This window comes from Vitis vinifera, chromosome 8 (assembly GCF_030704535.1).
Source record: "Vitis vinifera cultivar Pinot Noir 40024 chromosome 8, ASM3070453v1".
Taxonomy (NCBI): domain Eukaryota; kingdom Viridiplantae; phylum Streptophyta; class Magnoliopsida; order Vitales; family Vitaceae; genus Vitis; species Vitis vinifera.
In genome coordinates this window covers 20,231,453-20,249,557 of record NC_081812.1, presented here as the reverse complement: position 1 = coordinate 20,249,557, position 18,105 = coordinate 20,231,453, and the positions used below count along the sequence as shown (strand labels likewise).

General features: G+C 35.4%; 2 protein-coding genes and 1 long non-coding RNA gene across 8 annotated transcripts; 1 reads left to right on the top strand and 2 right to left on the bottom strand.

Moving 5' to 3' along the window:
* Window positions 1–149: 149 nt before the first annotated feature.
* On the top strand, window positions 150–5,447 carry LOC104880137 (uncharacterized). Of its 6 annotated transcripts, none has more exons than XR_009466457.1 (6): window positions 151–730; window positions 822–888; window positions 1,132–1,244; window positions 2,761–2,866; window positions 4,698–5,002; window positions 5,255–5,447. It is a non-coding gene; the product is annotated as an uncharacterized LOC104880137 (long non-coding RNA). The 6 variants fall into 6 exon arrangements; XR_002030571.2 differs by having other exon boundaries at window positions 152–730; window positions 4,693–5,002; XR_002030573.2 differs by lacking the exon at window positions 5,255–5,447 and having other exon boundaries at window positions 150–403; window positions 4,693–5,092.
* On the bottom strand, window positions 1,468–6,827 carry LOC100246895 (uncharacterized). The gene is made up of 8 exons (XM_002266590.4): window positions 5,653–6,827; window positions 5,432–5,564; window positions 4,711–4,926; window positions 4,321–4,476; window positions 3,866–4,118; window positions 2,781–3,181; window positions 2,070–2,186; window positions 1,468–1,969 (listed from the first exon to the last, which is right to left on the bottom strand). The coding sequence occupies exons 1-8, from the start codon at window positions 6,654–6,656 to the stop codon at window positions 1,634–1,636; spliced, it is 2,616 nt and encodes an 871-aa protein (XP_002266626.1). The 5' UTR covers window positions 6,657–6,827; the 3' UTR covers window positions 1,468–1,633.
* A 1,565-nt stretch (window positions 6,828–8,392) lies between these two features.
* LOC100252030 (pentatricopeptide repeat-containing protein At1g80270, mitochondrial) lies at window positions 8,393–16,108 on the bottom strand. Its single transcript, XM_002266545.5, has 3 exons — window positions 15,870–16,108; window positions 12,544–13,135; window positions 8,393–9,845 (listed from the first exon to the last, which is right to left on the bottom strand). The coding sequence occupies exons 1-3, from the start codon at window positions 15,902–15,904 to the stop codon at window positions 8,598–8,600; spliced, it is 1,875 nt and encodes a 624-aa protein (XP_002266581.2). The 5' UTR covers window positions 15,905–16,108; the 3' UTR covers window positions 8,393–8,597.
* Between the last annotated feature and the right edge of the window lie 1,997 nt (window positions 16,109–18,105).

The window sequence follows — 18,105 nt, the reverse complement described above, 5'->3', positions numbered from 1 at the left end:
TTATTTAATCTTTATATTGATGAGTTAAAATAAATAAAATGAGTTTGAAATAGTAAATAAAAATAATTTATCATCTTTAACTCTTTTTTTTTTCTTTTACTTTTTCTCTCTATTTTTTTTTTTTTTTTTTTATTTTCCATCAAATTTTTCACGAACTAGACATAGCCTAAAGAAATTAAATTATGTTTAGCACTAACAAAAAGAAAATATGTTACACAGTTGGTGGAGTTGTATTGTTAAATTTTACTTTTTAAAGGCAGGTTGGCATTCAACTGAAAGGGCAAAGCAAAAGAAATGGCCGACGGAGCCTCGATTGTTTCATGGGCCCGCTAAAACAGAGGCTCGTCAATGTGCGGCAGTCCGTCCCGTCCAGGCCAATGGGCCTGATCTCATTCCAGTAAAAGTAAGACGACGGCGTTTCAGCTAATTTAGCTCAGTTTGCTAGTCCCATAAAACGCTGCGTTTTCTGAGTGTTCCCGCCTTGGTCAATCATAGACCCCATCTTTTTCAAGTGTTTAACTGCTTGTGGAAAGAACATGCAGAAAGAATATCCAAAAATAACTGCTTGAGGAAAGAACATGCAGAAAGAATATCCAAAAAAGTATTCGAATCCGAGAGGGGAGAGAGAGAGAGAGCAACCTCTCGAGTCTCGTCAGAAGGTTTTAGTTACATATTTTTCAGATTTGGGTATTGTTTGACTTTTCCGGTCTGGCTGACTCGCCATTTGATTGTACGCCGATTTGCTCTTTTATGTTCCAAAATTGAATAATTTCTTATCATCTATCTCATTTAAACTTTTGGTGTTTCTGGGGTGCATTCAGTTACCAAGCTAGGTTGTATCATGGTTACCACTTGCCAGAAGGTTGTTAGATGAAATGCCTGAAATCGGTTAGTATGAGTTGAAATTTGGGTTTATGGGTGATCCTCTTTTATATATGTTAGGTTGTTTCATTTCCTGATCAATGATCCATGCCTTTAGTTTCTATTGATCATGAAATCTTGACGGGAATGTGTGTGTAAATACAATGGATTCTTGAAGCCAGCTTGTTTGCCGCTTGACATTTATTATATTTCTTTTTCTTCCTTATTTTCACTTCCGATTTTTCTCTCTCCGCGGTTCCTGATATCCAGAGGAGTCTTCAAAGAGGCCAAACGGGGAAACAGGGAAGAACAAGGAATCAGCTCTCCTCCATATGGTTTGGGCGGTAAAAGATTCGAGAGGAATAGAGAATTATTGTGGACAGGTCAGTGTTCAGAATGTTGCAAGAAAATGGTTCCTAAATTACTCTCACTTATTTAATAGTTCTGTAATATATGTTTCCATCCCTTCAACTTGGTTTTATTATTTATTTATTATTATTATTATTTCAGTTTTATCCTTCAACCATCTTCTTGCCCAAGTTCTTATCACAATCATTGCAACTAGCTTCTCTACTGTGTAAAATACTTGGGCTATTAAAATTCTTGCAAAATTGTTCCCAATTCCAAACAATTTCCAGCTCTTAGTTCAGTTGGACTGAGCAAATGAAATAAAAAAAATGATATTTAAGATTTCAATTTTTGACTGAAGATATAACCCTTAGGCTTCAAGGATTGAAACCTTGATCAGTTTGGACTGTTGAGCATTGCTGCTTTACAGAATATTGAATTCCCTCAGATTTTTCAGGAAGGTTTCTCCAATAATAGAACCCTCCTTAACGAATATGGCAGGATGGCCAATTGGAGCTTCCACCCAAACTTCAGAACCTGGTTTTGCAAATAATTTTCCTGTCCATATATGCTGCCAAGAACAACTTTCTCCAACTGGAAAGTAGGCCTTAACATCCTTTTTGCCTCTGTCAAGAACTGGCACCACTAGGATCTCTGTACCAACCAAAAACTGCTGATAACTCAACTTATGAACATGTTCATCATTTGGGTAGTGGAGAAATAGGTGCCGGCAAACAGGCAGGCCTTTCTGAGCAGCTTCCTGTTTTGAAAAAACATGCATGTGTAAAAGGTGTTAGATCCTTCAATGCAGCTTTATTAGCTTTGAACTGAAATGTGTATTTACAAATTTCTGACATCACCTTAACAAGTTGGACCCTGTAGAACTTCCAAGCTTTGTACACTTTCGCAAAGCGTGCAAAATGTGCTAAAGTTTTGTGGTTTGAATAGAATTGGCTATTGCAGGATGGTTTGTTTCCCTGCTTGGAAATACCAATGAATGGAATGTCAGTAAAGTGATGAAATTAAAGAAGATACCATGTTCAAGAATAACTAACTTTGGTTTTGAATTTTTATATTCAAATCCTAGGATATGTTAATGAATGTCAACTCCGCTTCTTCAATGCAATTCACCTGTATTACAGGAATTGTATATATGCAAATCAAGTGTGTTCTTGGAGGTAGATTTAAGGAAGAAAAGCGTCTATACTCCCACTGAAATAAGTCCTAAAAGATAACTCAAAAGGGACCGACCTTTCTTATACATACATACATACATACATACATATATACATATATATCTATATATATATGTGGTCCTTCCCCAAAAATAAAGATGACATGAACAGGTCATTAGAAATTATTATAATGATGTTAGAAGTCATTCCTTCTAGAGTTGCTAGCAGTTGCAACACAAAGTGAGATGCTAGTAATTTGCGATGATGATGGAAACAATGACAACAATGTGTGGATATAAATTTAAGTTTAGTTACTTGTGATAATGATGACAATGATGATGTATGCATGTATGATATATATTATTATGTATTTCAGGTGGCAGTTTTCTAACTTACTTCATGTGTTCGGAAGACAACGGTGAAAGCATTAACCTCCATCCATCGCAAAAGCAACTCTTCACTTCTTCGATACTTAATAACAGGTAAATTTACTGCACAGTAGCCTCCAATATCACTGTGGTTAAATGCATAGCCAGAAATCCCACTACTCAGCAAGCCAACAACAGCACTCTTTATCCCATCATTTGCCTGCCAGCTCACCATTTGGTCCCCTTCCCAGAATAGCATTCCCCATTTGGGACTATTCCTGAAACCAGCCCTCATAAAAAAGACCAAGGCCTCTTCTGGATCTTCCCTTGCCTTGCCTGAATGGGCACTTTTCCATTCTTCCACAAACTCTCGGTTCATTTGGGCCCATAGTTCTGGATATCTGTTGTGAGCAGCAATAGGATCTTCTCCTACAGGGTGAAATTTATTGCTTAATTACCACTTCATCTGAATTTCATATGAACGATCATTTTGAAAAAAAAAAAATGAAATTAATAATAAGCCCATTCCTCTTATGGGACTTACACCTTACGGGAAAATTGAAAATGCAGGGTATAGGAAACTTTTGCCATTAAGCATTAACATGCGGTGAAACTTTTGCCTCTTAGATTCTGGATTAAGCTTGAAACACTGATTCATGATAAATCCCCTCAGAAAAGACCAGCCGTTAGGTTGGTCAACTTGATTTTTTGGGCTCTGAGTATTTTATGGTTTTCACCTTTCCCCCCACCCCCCCAAATTTTTTGCCCCTTTTCCAACTAGTGCTCTTAATATAGAGGATAAAATTCAACATAGAGACAAAAGTGGATGATTATAAAATTATCATCTAGTGTCTGAATTTAAAACCAGCATATAATGGGTGGCTATTTTAACTTTCTTCAGCAGTCAGAAGTTCCCTACATTTAGCATTTTGGCTATTTTAGCATTCTCCTTATCAATTTGTTTACTAAGAATGAAAAAGGAAATGTGGAAACTGTTGAACAGTTTCCCCAATGACTTATGCAACCTGGTACCATCTATGATATTCATCAATCTCCTGAGGGAGTGGATCAGTCATGACTATCAATAAATGAAGGGGCTATGGGATCTAAAACCTGAATAGAGGGAAGCATCCACTGGAAGGCCTTCACCAAAATCAGCCATCCATCCTCTTACTCCACCATCCACCATTTCTTGTAAGATCTGCTTGAACCAACTTGCAGTATCTGGATGTGTCAAGTCCAACATTCCCACATCAAAAGCTGTATTTGGAACCATGTACGTATCTCCATTCTTGTCTTTCACCAAGATGTCCAACTTCTTTGCCTCTTCAAAGAGATCTCTCCTTCTGTTTGGCTTCTCATTAGTCTACAAAATGTAATCGAAAGCTTCAAAAAGCAACCAAATATACCAATCTACCACCAATCAAAGTACAAACGCCGCTATACAAGGTTTGCTGCCATCATGCGAGCATTTTATTGAAATGATGACATTGCCCTTTGTACTGTGATGTGGCACGCTTTGATTCTTGACAGATTGGATTATACTTTAAGTGGCTCGGGAGAAGTACCGGAGCTAGGCAAGGGTTGCAATATGTCATCACTTTAATATGCTGAGCACTAAGATCCTTAATTAGGTTCTGCCATCCCCAGTACCTTGCTGTATCCACTTCCCAATTCCACCAAAGCTGTGATCCAATCAGAGTCTCCCTGTGACCGACCCAGTCCTATGGAACAAACGGCATGCAATGAGAACTCATGCATAGAAATTTGTATGTGTGCAACATTACGAGTTTCATGTTTGATATAAATATGAACCCTAGCAAATATAAAAACCAAACCCTGAATTTTGGAATTTTTGAATAGAAGCAAATCAAAATTTTCTGATGCCAGAAATTTTGAAATGGCTGAAATGTATTTGGATGTGTTTCTGAATGTTTTAGTGTAGATGCATGCATTACCTGCAGCCAAAATGCTGAAACAGGGGTATTGTGAGCCTGTAGTTTCTCCCAAACTTGGCGTACACTATCTGTGCCACCCTGCATTCCAACAACAGCACCGGATATAATCCACTCAGGAAGCTCAGGAAGTCTCCCAATTGTTTCTGTGAAGCGTTCAATGAGCTCTGAAGGTGAGTTTCCATGCAATATCCTACCTTGAACTGAATCTCCATGTATCTGCAAGATCACCCAGTGCACAGAAAGTGAGAGACTGCAAATCCGGAATCTAAATGAGCCCCCAATTGTACTACAAGTATGCAATAAAATTTTCCATTTCTTAAGTCTCTGTATTACACTTGTATTCTTATACGCATCAGAAAACCACCATTTTAATTGTGTATTATCAGATGGTGTATTCTTCACAAATATGGCTAATAACTTGCTAGTTATCCCTAATGACCCTAGAATGATAACAACACATGTATTTTATTTCTTTTTCTAGTGTCTATTGTCATCCAACCTAGATGTTTTTTGTGCTAACTATTCCCCTTATTCCTGAATTCAGTCAATGCGGTGGGTTTCCTGAAACATAATCAAAGAGAACAAGATGCTGCCCCCCCTCCCTGTCGTTCCCCACTTTGCTCCTCGATATTTTTTCGCAGATTGTGAACTATTTTTGGTTAATAATTCCAGATTCAAATTGTCACTATGACTATAAGATGTCATAATTATCAGAAGTTACCTGTATCTGAACTCTATCTTTTCTTGTTAGATCAAACACGGAGTAATCATACCCTTCTAGGTAAAGAGACCTCATCTTCGATGTCAAATAGTGTGGTGAAGGAGCATAAGTTGTACTTGAATCACCCGCAGCTCTGAAAATACATAGCAGGAGTTTAACATTAAGATGGATAGTACTAACAATGAACTGAAATTTAGTAGAAGTACTACCATTTAATATACCTGTAGCTAACCAAATTAACTGCAAAAGTGATGGGTTGATCTCCTCTTCCAATGCCCTGTTCTTGAACGAAAATGGGTATCCTTTTGCCTTTAAAATTTAAATGAGAAAACTGCTCTCCAAAACCATAAAATCTCTCATTTTCTTCACTTGAATAGGTTAAACAGACCCTGTTAAAACCTATGGATTCTGCTACCTTCTCTTCTTTTTCCTCTTCTGATGATGAAACTTTCACAAATCCTCTTGGCCTTGAAAAGGACCAACACCACCCAAGCCGTGATCTCCCAGTCCGACGCAGTTTCCGCTTCAGCCCCCGAAATCGTCTGGAGGCTGTTGCAAAAGCTCTTGAGCGAAATTCAAAGTTGGGCTTTCCAAACTTCACTTGAAACCCAATTTGGTTGCTGGTTTTTTGATCAAACAAAACCCAATATCTTGCATAAGTGGAGCGTTCTGCTTCCAGTTGTAACCTTTCATGAATTTCGGTATTCTGGAAGCTCTTCTTTTTCTTTCTGAAAACCCAACCTGTTAAGAGCAAAATAGGGAACTGGGTATCTTTCAAATATGGTTTTTGGTCCAATCCCTGATTCCCCGATAGAAAATCAAGCTCATTTGCCTCCAAATAACAATCATTTTCATTTATCAGCCTGATATCCTCCACTGTCTGATCATTACACAGCAAGTGAACATTTCCATCTTTAATGGCAAACGATCCCCTGCTTTCTTCCACCTCTGTTTCAGCCAATGCTGCAGAGACAAAGGCTTGTCCGGGGACGGTTGACCAAATGGGTCTGGAAGGATGAGATTGATGAGAAATTGAGAGAGATCCCCCATTGTCTGTGCTCCAAAGTACCTGAAAATCCTTCCCAACAATGAAGGTCTGGTCAGAAGGAACTGTCTGGGGATTGAAAAAAAGGCTTCCTCGAAGGAGGGGGAGAGAAGAGGGGGTTGATGGGAAGGGATTGTTCAGGTGTTTATGGTGCTTTTTGGAGATTTTGAGGGCTGCCATGTTGAGGTGTTGAGAAGCCCAAATATGGAATTCTATTTATAGATTTACAAGTATCAAACTTCTCTTTTGCTATACATGGATTTTCCAAAAATTCCTATTAAATTGTTTTTTCCTTGAAAGGCGTCGGGGAGAACACAGGAGAAGTAAAAACTTGCACTGATCACTGATCAAGATTCAAGAAGCATCCTTCTTTGACTCGGCAGTTGGGACTTGGGACCACTACCTGCCATTTTGTCACGATGTAGCAGGTTTTCACAATTGTGCCCCCATTTCTCAGTATTTATCTTTCTCAAGCCCTTTTCTTCTGTTTTCAAACTTTTTCTTCTGCCTTCCCCTTCTCTATCACTCCTTCACCTTTTCGACTATGCGTGTTCCGAATAGTATTAAAGAAGGAACAGGAATGTTAAAAAAATATAATTTATTTTTTATGTTTAATTGTATTATAAAAAATACAAATAAATAGATATAATTAAACTAAATTAAAAAATTATTGAATTTTCATATCAAACACTTTGAATAATTTATTTTTATTCTTTGTCCTTACATTTTTCTTGGATTTCTCATCTTGCAAAGAGCATGTAGGAAGATGCAATTCCGGCAACATACATTTGTTTACTCTAGTTTTGTTTTTATTTAAAAGTTGTGGGGAATGAATACAGGCATCATGGTGAGAGGCAGCACTCATATTGTCCTTTGCTTGTCACTGCCTGAATGCATGAATCCTCCCACAATCTTGGCCCCATACAAGAGGACACGTGAGTGCTTGTACATATGAATCTTCCCGCAATTTTGGTGATGTTCTTTCTTCTGAAATCTCCCCTTATGAATCTTCCCACAATCTTGGTAATGTGCATTCTTTTGAAATTTTCCCATATTTGATGTCTGCTAGTTTTCGCCTCAGCATTTTTGTTATTTGTACTTTACACTCTTAATGTTTGCCTATTTGTATTGGTGCTCCCCTTGTTGTTTGCTTGGGTGAGTTCGTTGAAGTTTGTCATTGCTCCTCTATGGAAAGAGGATTGCTTGTAGTGGCAAGGATAATGAAACTTTTTGAGAATTATTGGTTTCATTCACTGATATAAAACCCACGTCTATTTTCTTATGAAAGGATATGGCCCATCAAAATGTTTTCATTTCACTAGCAAGCGGTTCTAAAGAAACTAGTTCCAGTTTCACACGTTTGGATTTGGAAGGAAGGAAGCAGACAATAATCTCAGAGTTGCTAAAAATTGTGTGGATTTGAAAGTTTGGTTGGAGGGAAGCGCCTGTGACTTCCTCTCATGGAAGTCTTTTTGCTTTGATGCAGATACAACAGCGGTACAACAATGCCCTCAACAAATCACTAGGAAAACACCACTATTTAGAGATCAGCATCATCCTCAAGTCCTTGATTTTGGTGTGAATCACATCTTCCAGTCAAGCCAACATTTTGGGCTTCAGTAACTTTTTTAAGACATGATTCCACACATAGCAAAAGAATTCTCAGATTTACAAAGACCTCACAAGCAAATAAACTCCCACAAGAAAGAAGACAGTGTATTAAGCAACTCCTGTATTTGATAATCTTTTTTTGGTAGTACACCATGCAGCTAGGGCTTTCTTTCAGACAGGTCTGCATGTTTCCCTGCTTCCAAATTTGCGGGAAGATTCACAGCCAGCTAAATACGGTTGGTCACCCATTTTATCTTCAAACTAAAAGCATCTCATACAGACAAAACTGGCGGAATTTGCTAATATGAACGAACTTACGGAAATATGTTAAAAACATAAAGAGGCGAACATGGACAACCTAAACAGTTCAACCTACAAATAAGTAAATGTAACAATGTGTATTGATAAATAAGTTGACGATAAAATTAGCAAAACATTGACGCTAACCATCTTCAGTGAGTTTCTGGAAACCCAACCCAAATGCATCCTAAAAGAAAGCCATCAAAATCCTCAATCGAGCAAATCAGACACTGCTGATTTCCTAAATGCATCTACCTGAGCTAACTGTCCTGCCACTACTCTATTTGGGAATATATTATCTGCCTTCATCCTCTCCTTAATCCCATAAGCTGGAGCCTTGGCATTTACGTAAGCCTGGATTAGACATTGGAACTGCCGAAGCCGAGACACATAACCAGACTGTCTCATCTGGTGAAACATTTTTTCAGAATTATGGATATCACCCCTCTTTGCATACTGATCCATAATAGCCATATAGGTACTAAACATTGGCTTTATCGGGCTTTGTTGCATTGCCTTCTGCAAAATTTTGTCCGCCTTTTCCACCTCCCCAGCTTCCACATAAAGCTTCACAAGTGCATCCCACGTCAATGGTCCAATCCGGCACCCACTATCAGACATCTGCTTCACAAGATCTTTCCCCTTGATAAGCATTTTGTGGTCCGCATAAACTTTCAATAATGCAGAATAATGTTTTGAGGAGAGCCTCTTAAATGTTTTTGACATCTTGTTAAATATGGCCTCAGCTTCTTCGACTTTCTTCAACTTCCCATAAGCTTCAATGGCAGCAACAAACTCCGGAAGCCGGGGATTTGACTCACAGACCTTCCATATCCTCTCCACATCATCAGCCTTTCCAAGGGCTGCATAAGGAGGAAGCAAAACCCGGCAAACCCAACGGTTCTCTTTTAAGTTGCCTCCTTCCATCTCCTTCAAAATTGCCTCAGCTTTTTCTTTGAGCCCACCAAAGACATAGTGTCTAACCAAGATGGATTGTACTTGAAGGTTAGGTTCAATCCCTTCAGCCTTCATTGTCTCAACAATTTGTTCCATTCCAGTAATGTCATTGCTTTGACCTTTGGTGTCTATTAAGAGTCCGTAGGTGAAGAGTGAGGGTTTCACATCTTCCTTCTCCATTAGTAAAAGTACATCAGCTATTTTCTTTTTGTCAACCCTCTTGTAGAGGAGGAGCAACTGGTTGCAAGCAAAGGTTGTAATTGGGAACCCAAGGTCCTTCATTTTGTTGAATACTTCCTCTGCTTTCTTCGCATTGGTGGTTGAAACACAATTAGCCAGGAGAGTTCGGTAGACCAATTCCCCCCTGAAAGACTTGGGAATCTTTTCAATGTAGTGCTCTGCCTTCTGAAGACCACGTACCTTGGCAATCAAATCAACACGAGAAGCATAATCTCTCTCGACCATATCAAGCTTCTTATGTTCTTCCATCCACTCTGAGAACTGCAAAACCAAATAGATATAAGAAGAAGGAATAAAAATGATAAGAGGTACAAAACATGCCTCTAAAGAAATTGAAATTGAATTAAGGCAAAAATGAAGGCTGTGTGCCATTAACTGCAGCCAATATAACATTAACAGCTCTTATTTATGAATACAATGTCAGAAAAACTGAAGAAGATAGGACAAAGTCAAGAGTTTAATTCAAATCCAACTTGTAGAATCAATTGGAGCTAAAGATACCCAAATCAGGATATTCTAGATGTGCAAATTGTACAAAGAAAATTATGACAAAGCAAACTGCAAAATCCCCAGGATAATGTTTGTGTTTTAACAATTGAATCATTTCTTATGTCAACAAGATTGCACTTGTGTCTCCCATTTTGAAAAAAAACAACACACAATTTCAATCAAACTAGAAGAATAATCCCACAATTGTGGAAATTCAATTTTTTTTTTAAAATTTGAAAAGAAGGTGCCAATGAAAAATAATGAAAGCAGGAAGAGAAAGATTAGGAAGGAAATTAAATTTGACAATCCAAAAGCACAGCATTTTCCAATATCAAAACACCATTCCTGCCCCCATATGAGTACTTCTACATTACTAACTTCAAAAAATACATTAAAGAAAGCAACCTTCCCACTATGAGTTCTCCAAAATCCACCCTATTTTCCCCAATACTCACCCTTTTAGAAACCCCCAAACCAGTGTGCACATAAGAGTAGAGACAAGTCATTGCTGGGAAAGTCATCCTCCAGCACTCCTAGTTCTTAACAGGGAATGTGTTCCCTTTATGCGAAATAAGCCCAAGTACAAGTCTGGATGCCCCAAACTGAAAATTGTAATTTGAACCAACTAACTGGAAAAGGCAATTCCAAGTTCATTGATGGCATATGCATAGGAATATGGGGATAATTGGAATCAGAACCCTTACTACAAAAGAAAGCTGGAATGTATTAGCTTCTTGAAATCTTTGCTAAAATTAAGACCAGCAACCCCAGTAGCTAATGGTGGAAAATTGGCTTGCCAGACCTCTGTAAATACTTACACTATGATTCTCAGAGATACCACAATAAGAATACTGCCTTCTAGCAACGATGAAAAATCAAATTTCATATAAGTAAATCTAGGCACAGTGCTCTCCATTTGTGGTTAAAACATTCAAAACACAGTAATTTAAACAACGTGCCAATTCTAAACTCCACATCAGGCCTCAGGGCCACTAAATCTAAAAATGAGGCTTAACCTAAATTCCAATTTTTTTTTCCACTTTTTTGTCAGATATTTCCTGTTTCAACCTTCCTTTTACTTTTCAATAACAACCATACCCTTCTAGTTTGAATTCCAACTTTACCCTTCCTTCAATTTTATGGTAACAAATTCATCCTCATGCTACTTCAAAAATTATATATTCATCTCCACCTTCATTTCCAACTTTGCACCCCTTCTTATTTCATAACAGGGCCTGTCACCTGGTTTTCTAAAAATTATTCCCACTCTTCTCCTCCTTTTGCACTTACTACTTTAACCATATAAGAGAGTTCACTCAATTGCAGTGCCATCTATCATGATAGGGAGACTTAATTAAACCCAAGCTAACTAGTTTTCAATCACCCTATCAACTATATAGAAGCAGCATAGCAGCAAAATCTTAATAAGTTCAATAACTAAATTATAAATATATTATAATAAGAATCTATCAGATTAGTTTAAGTACCCTTGAACTCTAGCATATCAAAAAAAAAAAACTCTCACAAACTTTAAGTCAAATACTCCGTCAAAATATAGTTCATGAAAAAGGATAATACAATTAGCCAAATTTTTCCATATGTTATCCACTATAAAACTCAATTATATAAATACCCCATAGTTGACACACAGAAGAGAGAAGGTGGTTCAGAATAAAAGTCGCATAATGTTTGAAGAGGAGGTAAGAAATCATGTTGCATGAAACCGAACAAATTTTTTTCACTCCTACAAAAATTCAGTTCAAAGAAATAGCCTATATAAGAAAATAATCAAACAACACTTAAGCTTCAGCTTTTTTTTTTTTTTTGATATGTAAAAGCAATTGTATTAAAAGCATCCAAAAATATACACAATGTATACAACACCAATAAAGTGAGGGATACACCAAAAACCACTCCCTCTCCTCACTTACAGCACAGTCAATCAATGAAGACAAATAAAGGCAACGAGGTAGAGCCTAAATGCACCATGACCCACTCCAAGAACATGTACATAAAGAACCGTAAACTAGCTTAGTCCATCAAATCAGAATCTGGAAATGGCAAAAAGGCTTCAGCTTTGTTATAACAGCTATTCTGGAAATGACAAGAAGGAACTTTATCCCTTAAAACTCCCCTTCCAAAAAACCAAGGAATGCTAAATTCAATAGTATCTGCCTCAGCTTTTTGAGATTTGATAACTTTTTTCATTGCTTTTCTAAAACATTTTCCACACATTTTTCAATGCTTTTGAACCTATCAAAAAAAAAAACATTTTTCAATGCTTTTGAGTTACTCAAAAAATATTATTTTATAGTACCTATAAAGCCCATATTCATAGCATTGCTCTAAGACAATTAACAATTAAAACCATAAGTATAGGCCTGTGTACTGAATACCCAAAGAGGGGAGGGAAAAAAATATACTGGCAATCAAATCACTTGTAGCTGAGCAAAGAATCAAGTCAAATTACCTGCAAGGCCTTCAAAAACATCCGAATTTTCCGAAGATTAAGCATGGTCTGTGCAATCTCTGCACGGCTCATATCCTTTCCTTCTTGATCCCACTTATTAAGGACACTGTGAATAGGTTGATCCGAAGCAGCCATGATAGCCTTGAAAAGTTCTGAAGACACCCTTTTCCTGGGTGATCTTTTCTCACTTACATCAGTATCAGTATCTAGCGGTTCCAGCTCATTTTGGGTAGATTCTATCTCATCATCATCAGATTTGGGATCAGAAAGTAATTCGTCTTCATGTTCACTCTCTGCATCACTGTCCTGAAACCCACCAGCATTACCAGATGCTTCAAGTTCAGAAAACCCATCTTCCAAATCATCTTCCTCTCCGCTGCTTTTGGCACCAGCCTGTGAAGAAAAACTGCAGCTTCCCATAGAGAAAACTGAATAAATATCTGTTGGGTGGTAAAATTTCCTCGAACTCAGATGGCAATCATTTATCACTTGAGGAGACTTGCAAATACCCGTCATGTCTTTGTAGTAAGTACTTAGCATTTCTGATTTAGCATGACAAGCTTGCAAAGTTCCTATGCTAAATCCCTGGTTCCTGAAAAATGATAAAAGGATAAATTCATTTCAGATTACTACATACAAAGAAGTGCAAACTGCAAATGGTAACAAAACCATTTTGTCATTCATAACACAACACACTTGGGCCAGCATTAGCAAAAAACAATGATAATGGTGATAATGATAATAACACTTTGAAAACAATGATCAAAATGATGATGATAATGATAATAACCACAGCAATGATATTGGTCAATAGGTGCTCTTTCTGTAGGGCCCACTTGCCATATGCTAATCTATTGTGTCAAAGCGCATAAGCTTTCTGTATTTGGCAGGCAGTGGGTATTTCCAAAGTCTATCAGATTGCTCCTCCAAGGCTGGAACAGGATAAGTATGCAAAAAGGGCAAACAAAAATGTGAAACCTTCCAACCTACTTGTTTTGGTTTATATGAGAGAAGCATGGCATCAAAATCTTCAAAGAAGAAGAGCATCCAGATCAAGGGCTAAAAGAATATTTTTTTTGTTTTTACAACAGGCTTGCGCTCCCTTTGTATACATTCAGTGTTCTGGGATTGCACCCCATTTTTTTGTTAGGTACTCTTAATCTAATTTTCAGTTTGCCTATCCCCCTAAAAAGAAAGAACGATAATAATCATCAATGGATATATATCATGGCATATAGAGAGAGCCAAGAATGGTGGATACGGAGTATCAAGTCGAAGACTTGGGTGCTTGTCAAGCTACTCCCTCAACCGTTCAAGTCCCTAAAGCCGGTGCATAAAGGGCTTATGAGGTGATATGAAGGCCCCTTTCCTATACTCGGGCGAGTCGGCAAGGTGTCCTACAAGGTTGAGCTACCTCCAAGGTTAAAGATCCATCCTATCTTCCATGCCCCTTACTTAAAAGGTATCAGGAAAACAAGGACGATCCAAACCGAGGGATATCAAAGAGGGTGCCTATAGTCATCATAACCTCATATGATAAAGAGGCAGAATTCATCATCACAGACAAAGTCATTAGGAGACGGTGTGTGCCTTTTGTGGCAAAATACTTAGTCAAATGGAAGGAACTACTAGAAAGCAAGACTAGTTGGCAACTTACAGATACGCTATGACAATTCGAATAGCAAGTTGGATGGTTCCGAGTAGACAGGACGACGAGGACTTCTACGATACAAGTAGGGAAAAGTATCACAACCTGCTCCAAATGACCCTCCCTTAAAGATTATATAGAGGACCAAGAAGCTTATAAAACCCCCTGGAGCAATCAACACCTGTCTACTAGTGGAGGAGTTCCGAGTAGAGGGGACGATGAGGACGCCTGCGACACAATTGGGGGAGAGTGTCACAACCTGCTCCAAATGACCCTCCCTTAAGCTTATCTAAAGGGACATGAAACTTCTAAAATCCCCTAAAGCAATCAAATACTGGAGGAGTGTGGAAGATTCTGGAAACACCTAGAAACACTCAAACATCTCTACACAAAGTATGGAAGACAGGGGAAGCATGTGGGGAATTCTAGAGAGTTTCGAAGTCATCTCACACATAACTTGTACATAGAAAGTGTGTAGGCAATTCTAGAGAATTCTGGAGATGAAAGGAAACTTTAGGAGTTCTAAAGAATTCCTTGGGTGCCTATACATAGGGGATGGTCTTATTTGGTTAAGGCACCAAGCACGTGAGAGCAATCTAGCCTTGTAAAACATTATAGTGCAATACAAGTTCCATTCTTTCAAAAACTCTCTAAGTGATGCTTCCTTTAGGTCATAACCACTATCTAGTGCAACTTTCTCCTAATTTCTAGGAGCTCCTTTTTGTTTGCAAACTTCATTTTTCCTCCTCATTCTAAAACCCAAAGTAGATACAGAAAGCCTATTTAGTAACCATTTTTGTTGTTCATTTCCCATTGTTAAAAGCATCTTTGCTTTCTATGTCACATTTGTCCTCCTTTTTAATTTTGTCTTCTCTAAAAACTAACTCATACAAAACTAATTGTGGTTACACTTCCATTTTCTAATTTTGGTTTAGCATCCCGGGTAAAACCCTTTAAAATAAAGGTATAAAGAACAAGTTTATTCTCAAACTATTTCTAAATTTTTTATTTTATTTTTTCTGATAAGTAAGCAATAAGATTTATAAATAAAAGAGAAAGAAGATATAAACCAAAGGACACTGGACTTATACAAAGGGTGCCAAACAACAAAGCCATAAAAGAGATAACCTTCTAAAGTGTAAATGCTCCACCGAATATGTCTTTTTTTTTTTTTTAGTTCTAAATGCAGGTAACAATCAACATTACCAAACATGTTCTACTTCCAAAACCTTGTCATACAAGAAATATTAATATTTTTATTTTAAAAATAGAAAAACAAATTTGTGGTCAAACAGCCCTAATCCTAAGAAACCCTAAAATAATCTACACCCAGTGCAACTAAACATGCGAAAGAGGACAAAAAAATGTAAAAGACGAACACGGAAAACCCCATGAGCAATCCTCTCACGCCCACTCGAAAAAATAAGCACCCGAAGTCTAAGAATGCTCTGTATGATAGCTGATAAGTGAAAAAAAAATGCTTGTTCGCCATTTTCTTCAATTGAGATTTTCAACCTTTCCAGAACCAAAGCAAAGCAGATGGCTCGACACAAAAAAAATAAAAATTAAAATTAAAATTAAAATTAAAAAAAAAAAAGATCAATTCTTATTCTTTGTATTTTCCTGTAATTTGTCGGAAACCCATTAGAGAAAAATAGTGCGAACGATAGAGACTTACTTGAGACGATTAGAGGATCGACGAAGCGCCCACATGGTGATGCTGAAGGGCTTTTGGTGTGAAGTTGGAGTAAACCACAACAACGAAAAGGAGGCGTGAGTGATGTTTATAAACCCTCTTCCTTCCCAAACCCTCGCCCTTCCTTAAACCCTAATAAGTAAAAGCCCTTGGAGGCTTGGTGGTCTATTTTATAGGTGAAATTATTAAATTATCGGGGATATTATAGTGTATGCGACCCCAATCCTTTATAATATCAAAACTTTTATATAATCATCTGATTTTGGATAATATTTATATTTTATAAATATCAGTACTTTTAACTTAATAAAAAAAGTCAAGTATTTTGATTTTTTTATTCAATTAAAAAATAAATATTATCTTTTTTTTTCACTAAATAAAAAAATAAAAAAATTTAATTTTTTATGCAATTAAACACAATCTATTAATATCAATCAATATACTTAATAACTTATTAATAACAGATTTACTTTAATTAAATTTAATATTAATAAGTTATTTTTAACTAAATAAAAATAAATAAATAAATTTTATATTTCAACCAAAAAATAAACACCACGTTAATAAATGGTTAACATTTTTAATATAAATTTCTATCGAAATATTTTAAAACTTACTGTTCATCTTCAAACACTAGTTTTATTGTTTGATTGAATTTTCAAAATAAGGATTCAATGTTTACTTGTTATCTTTATTTTTGTTAGAGAAGTTGAAACAAAAAATGGGTATCGAAATTTGTTCCATACATTTGTATAAAAATTTAACTTCAGTGGGATCTAAAAGTTGTTATTTTTCAACCCATTTTAATATTTAAATGATTTGAAAATTGTATTAAAATTATTTTTATTTTTACATTAAATTATTTTTAGTAAAGGAAATTAATTTTAATGTTTAGAGAATTTTCAAATTTGTATTAATTAAAGGATCTTTAATAACAAAAATATAAAATAATGGATGCCACTTATATTTATTAAAATTTAAATACAAATATTAAAAAATGATAAATTCATATCACATTAAATAAAAATGAATATTTTAATATTAAATAATAAGTCTTAAAGTTATAATGAATATAGGTAAAGTCTTATCTCGTGAAATAAAATCAACCTCATATTTAAAAAAATAAATAATTGGTTAAAAGGATTAAACAATCCTCGTATTTGTGAATTTAACATTTATTGTGTTTTTATTTGGTGGATAACTCATTTTTTACATAAATGTTCTTACTATTTTAAGTATTCACATGTATATTTTGAAAGGAAAAAAAAAATTATAAAAAAAAAATGATGGTAATTTTATCGAAATGAAAATAAAAGACCATGAAAAGTTAAACTTCTAAATTTGATTTTAATGACTCTTTTAATCAATTAACTCTTTAAAAAATATGTCCTTACCCATATGACTTGAAAATTACTACTGTAAATTTATAAAAAACAATTTAAAATAACATATTTAAATATTATATTATTTCAATATTAAATCTATTTAAATAAATTTTATTGTATAACTATTCATTAATTATTTTTGAAATATAAAAGCAATCATTAATGTGTTATTATTTTTGTTTTGACAACAAGTTTTAATTTCACATTTACTTGTGATATATTAAATTCAAAATATATATTGCTAAAACATTTAAAAAAACAAATTTTTTAAATTTTAAATGAGAATTTATAATTTAAATCTTCTAAAATTTTGGTGACAATTGTGTAAAATTATTTATGGTGCATAACCTTTTTTTTTTCCTATAATTTACTCTAAATTTTATTTTGATTGATTTCTTATTAAGATTGTATTACTAATACATTTGTTTCTGGAAAAAATTTGTAAAAATACATTAGAAAGCTAAAATATAAAGAAGGAAAATGATGAAAATTTGATGAGAGAAAGAAAATTATTGTTGTAAAATAGTTGTTACACTTTCGTACTATAAGTTTTTATCACCATAAAATATTATATACAAAATCATTTCAAACTTTAATTGTTTTCGTTATCAAACGTCAAATTAAATTCAATATTTAAATTAAGACAATATTAAACACTTTTGGCTTATACTAATTTAATATTATTAATTCATTACTAAACTTTTTTAATACTTTATTTTCAATTTTATCAAATGTCATGTTAATCTTGTTTTTAAATATCGTATTTTTCATATGTAGTGTTAGTTGATGATTCTCTTAATCAAGTTTTAATGATTACAAAACAAAGTTAAGGA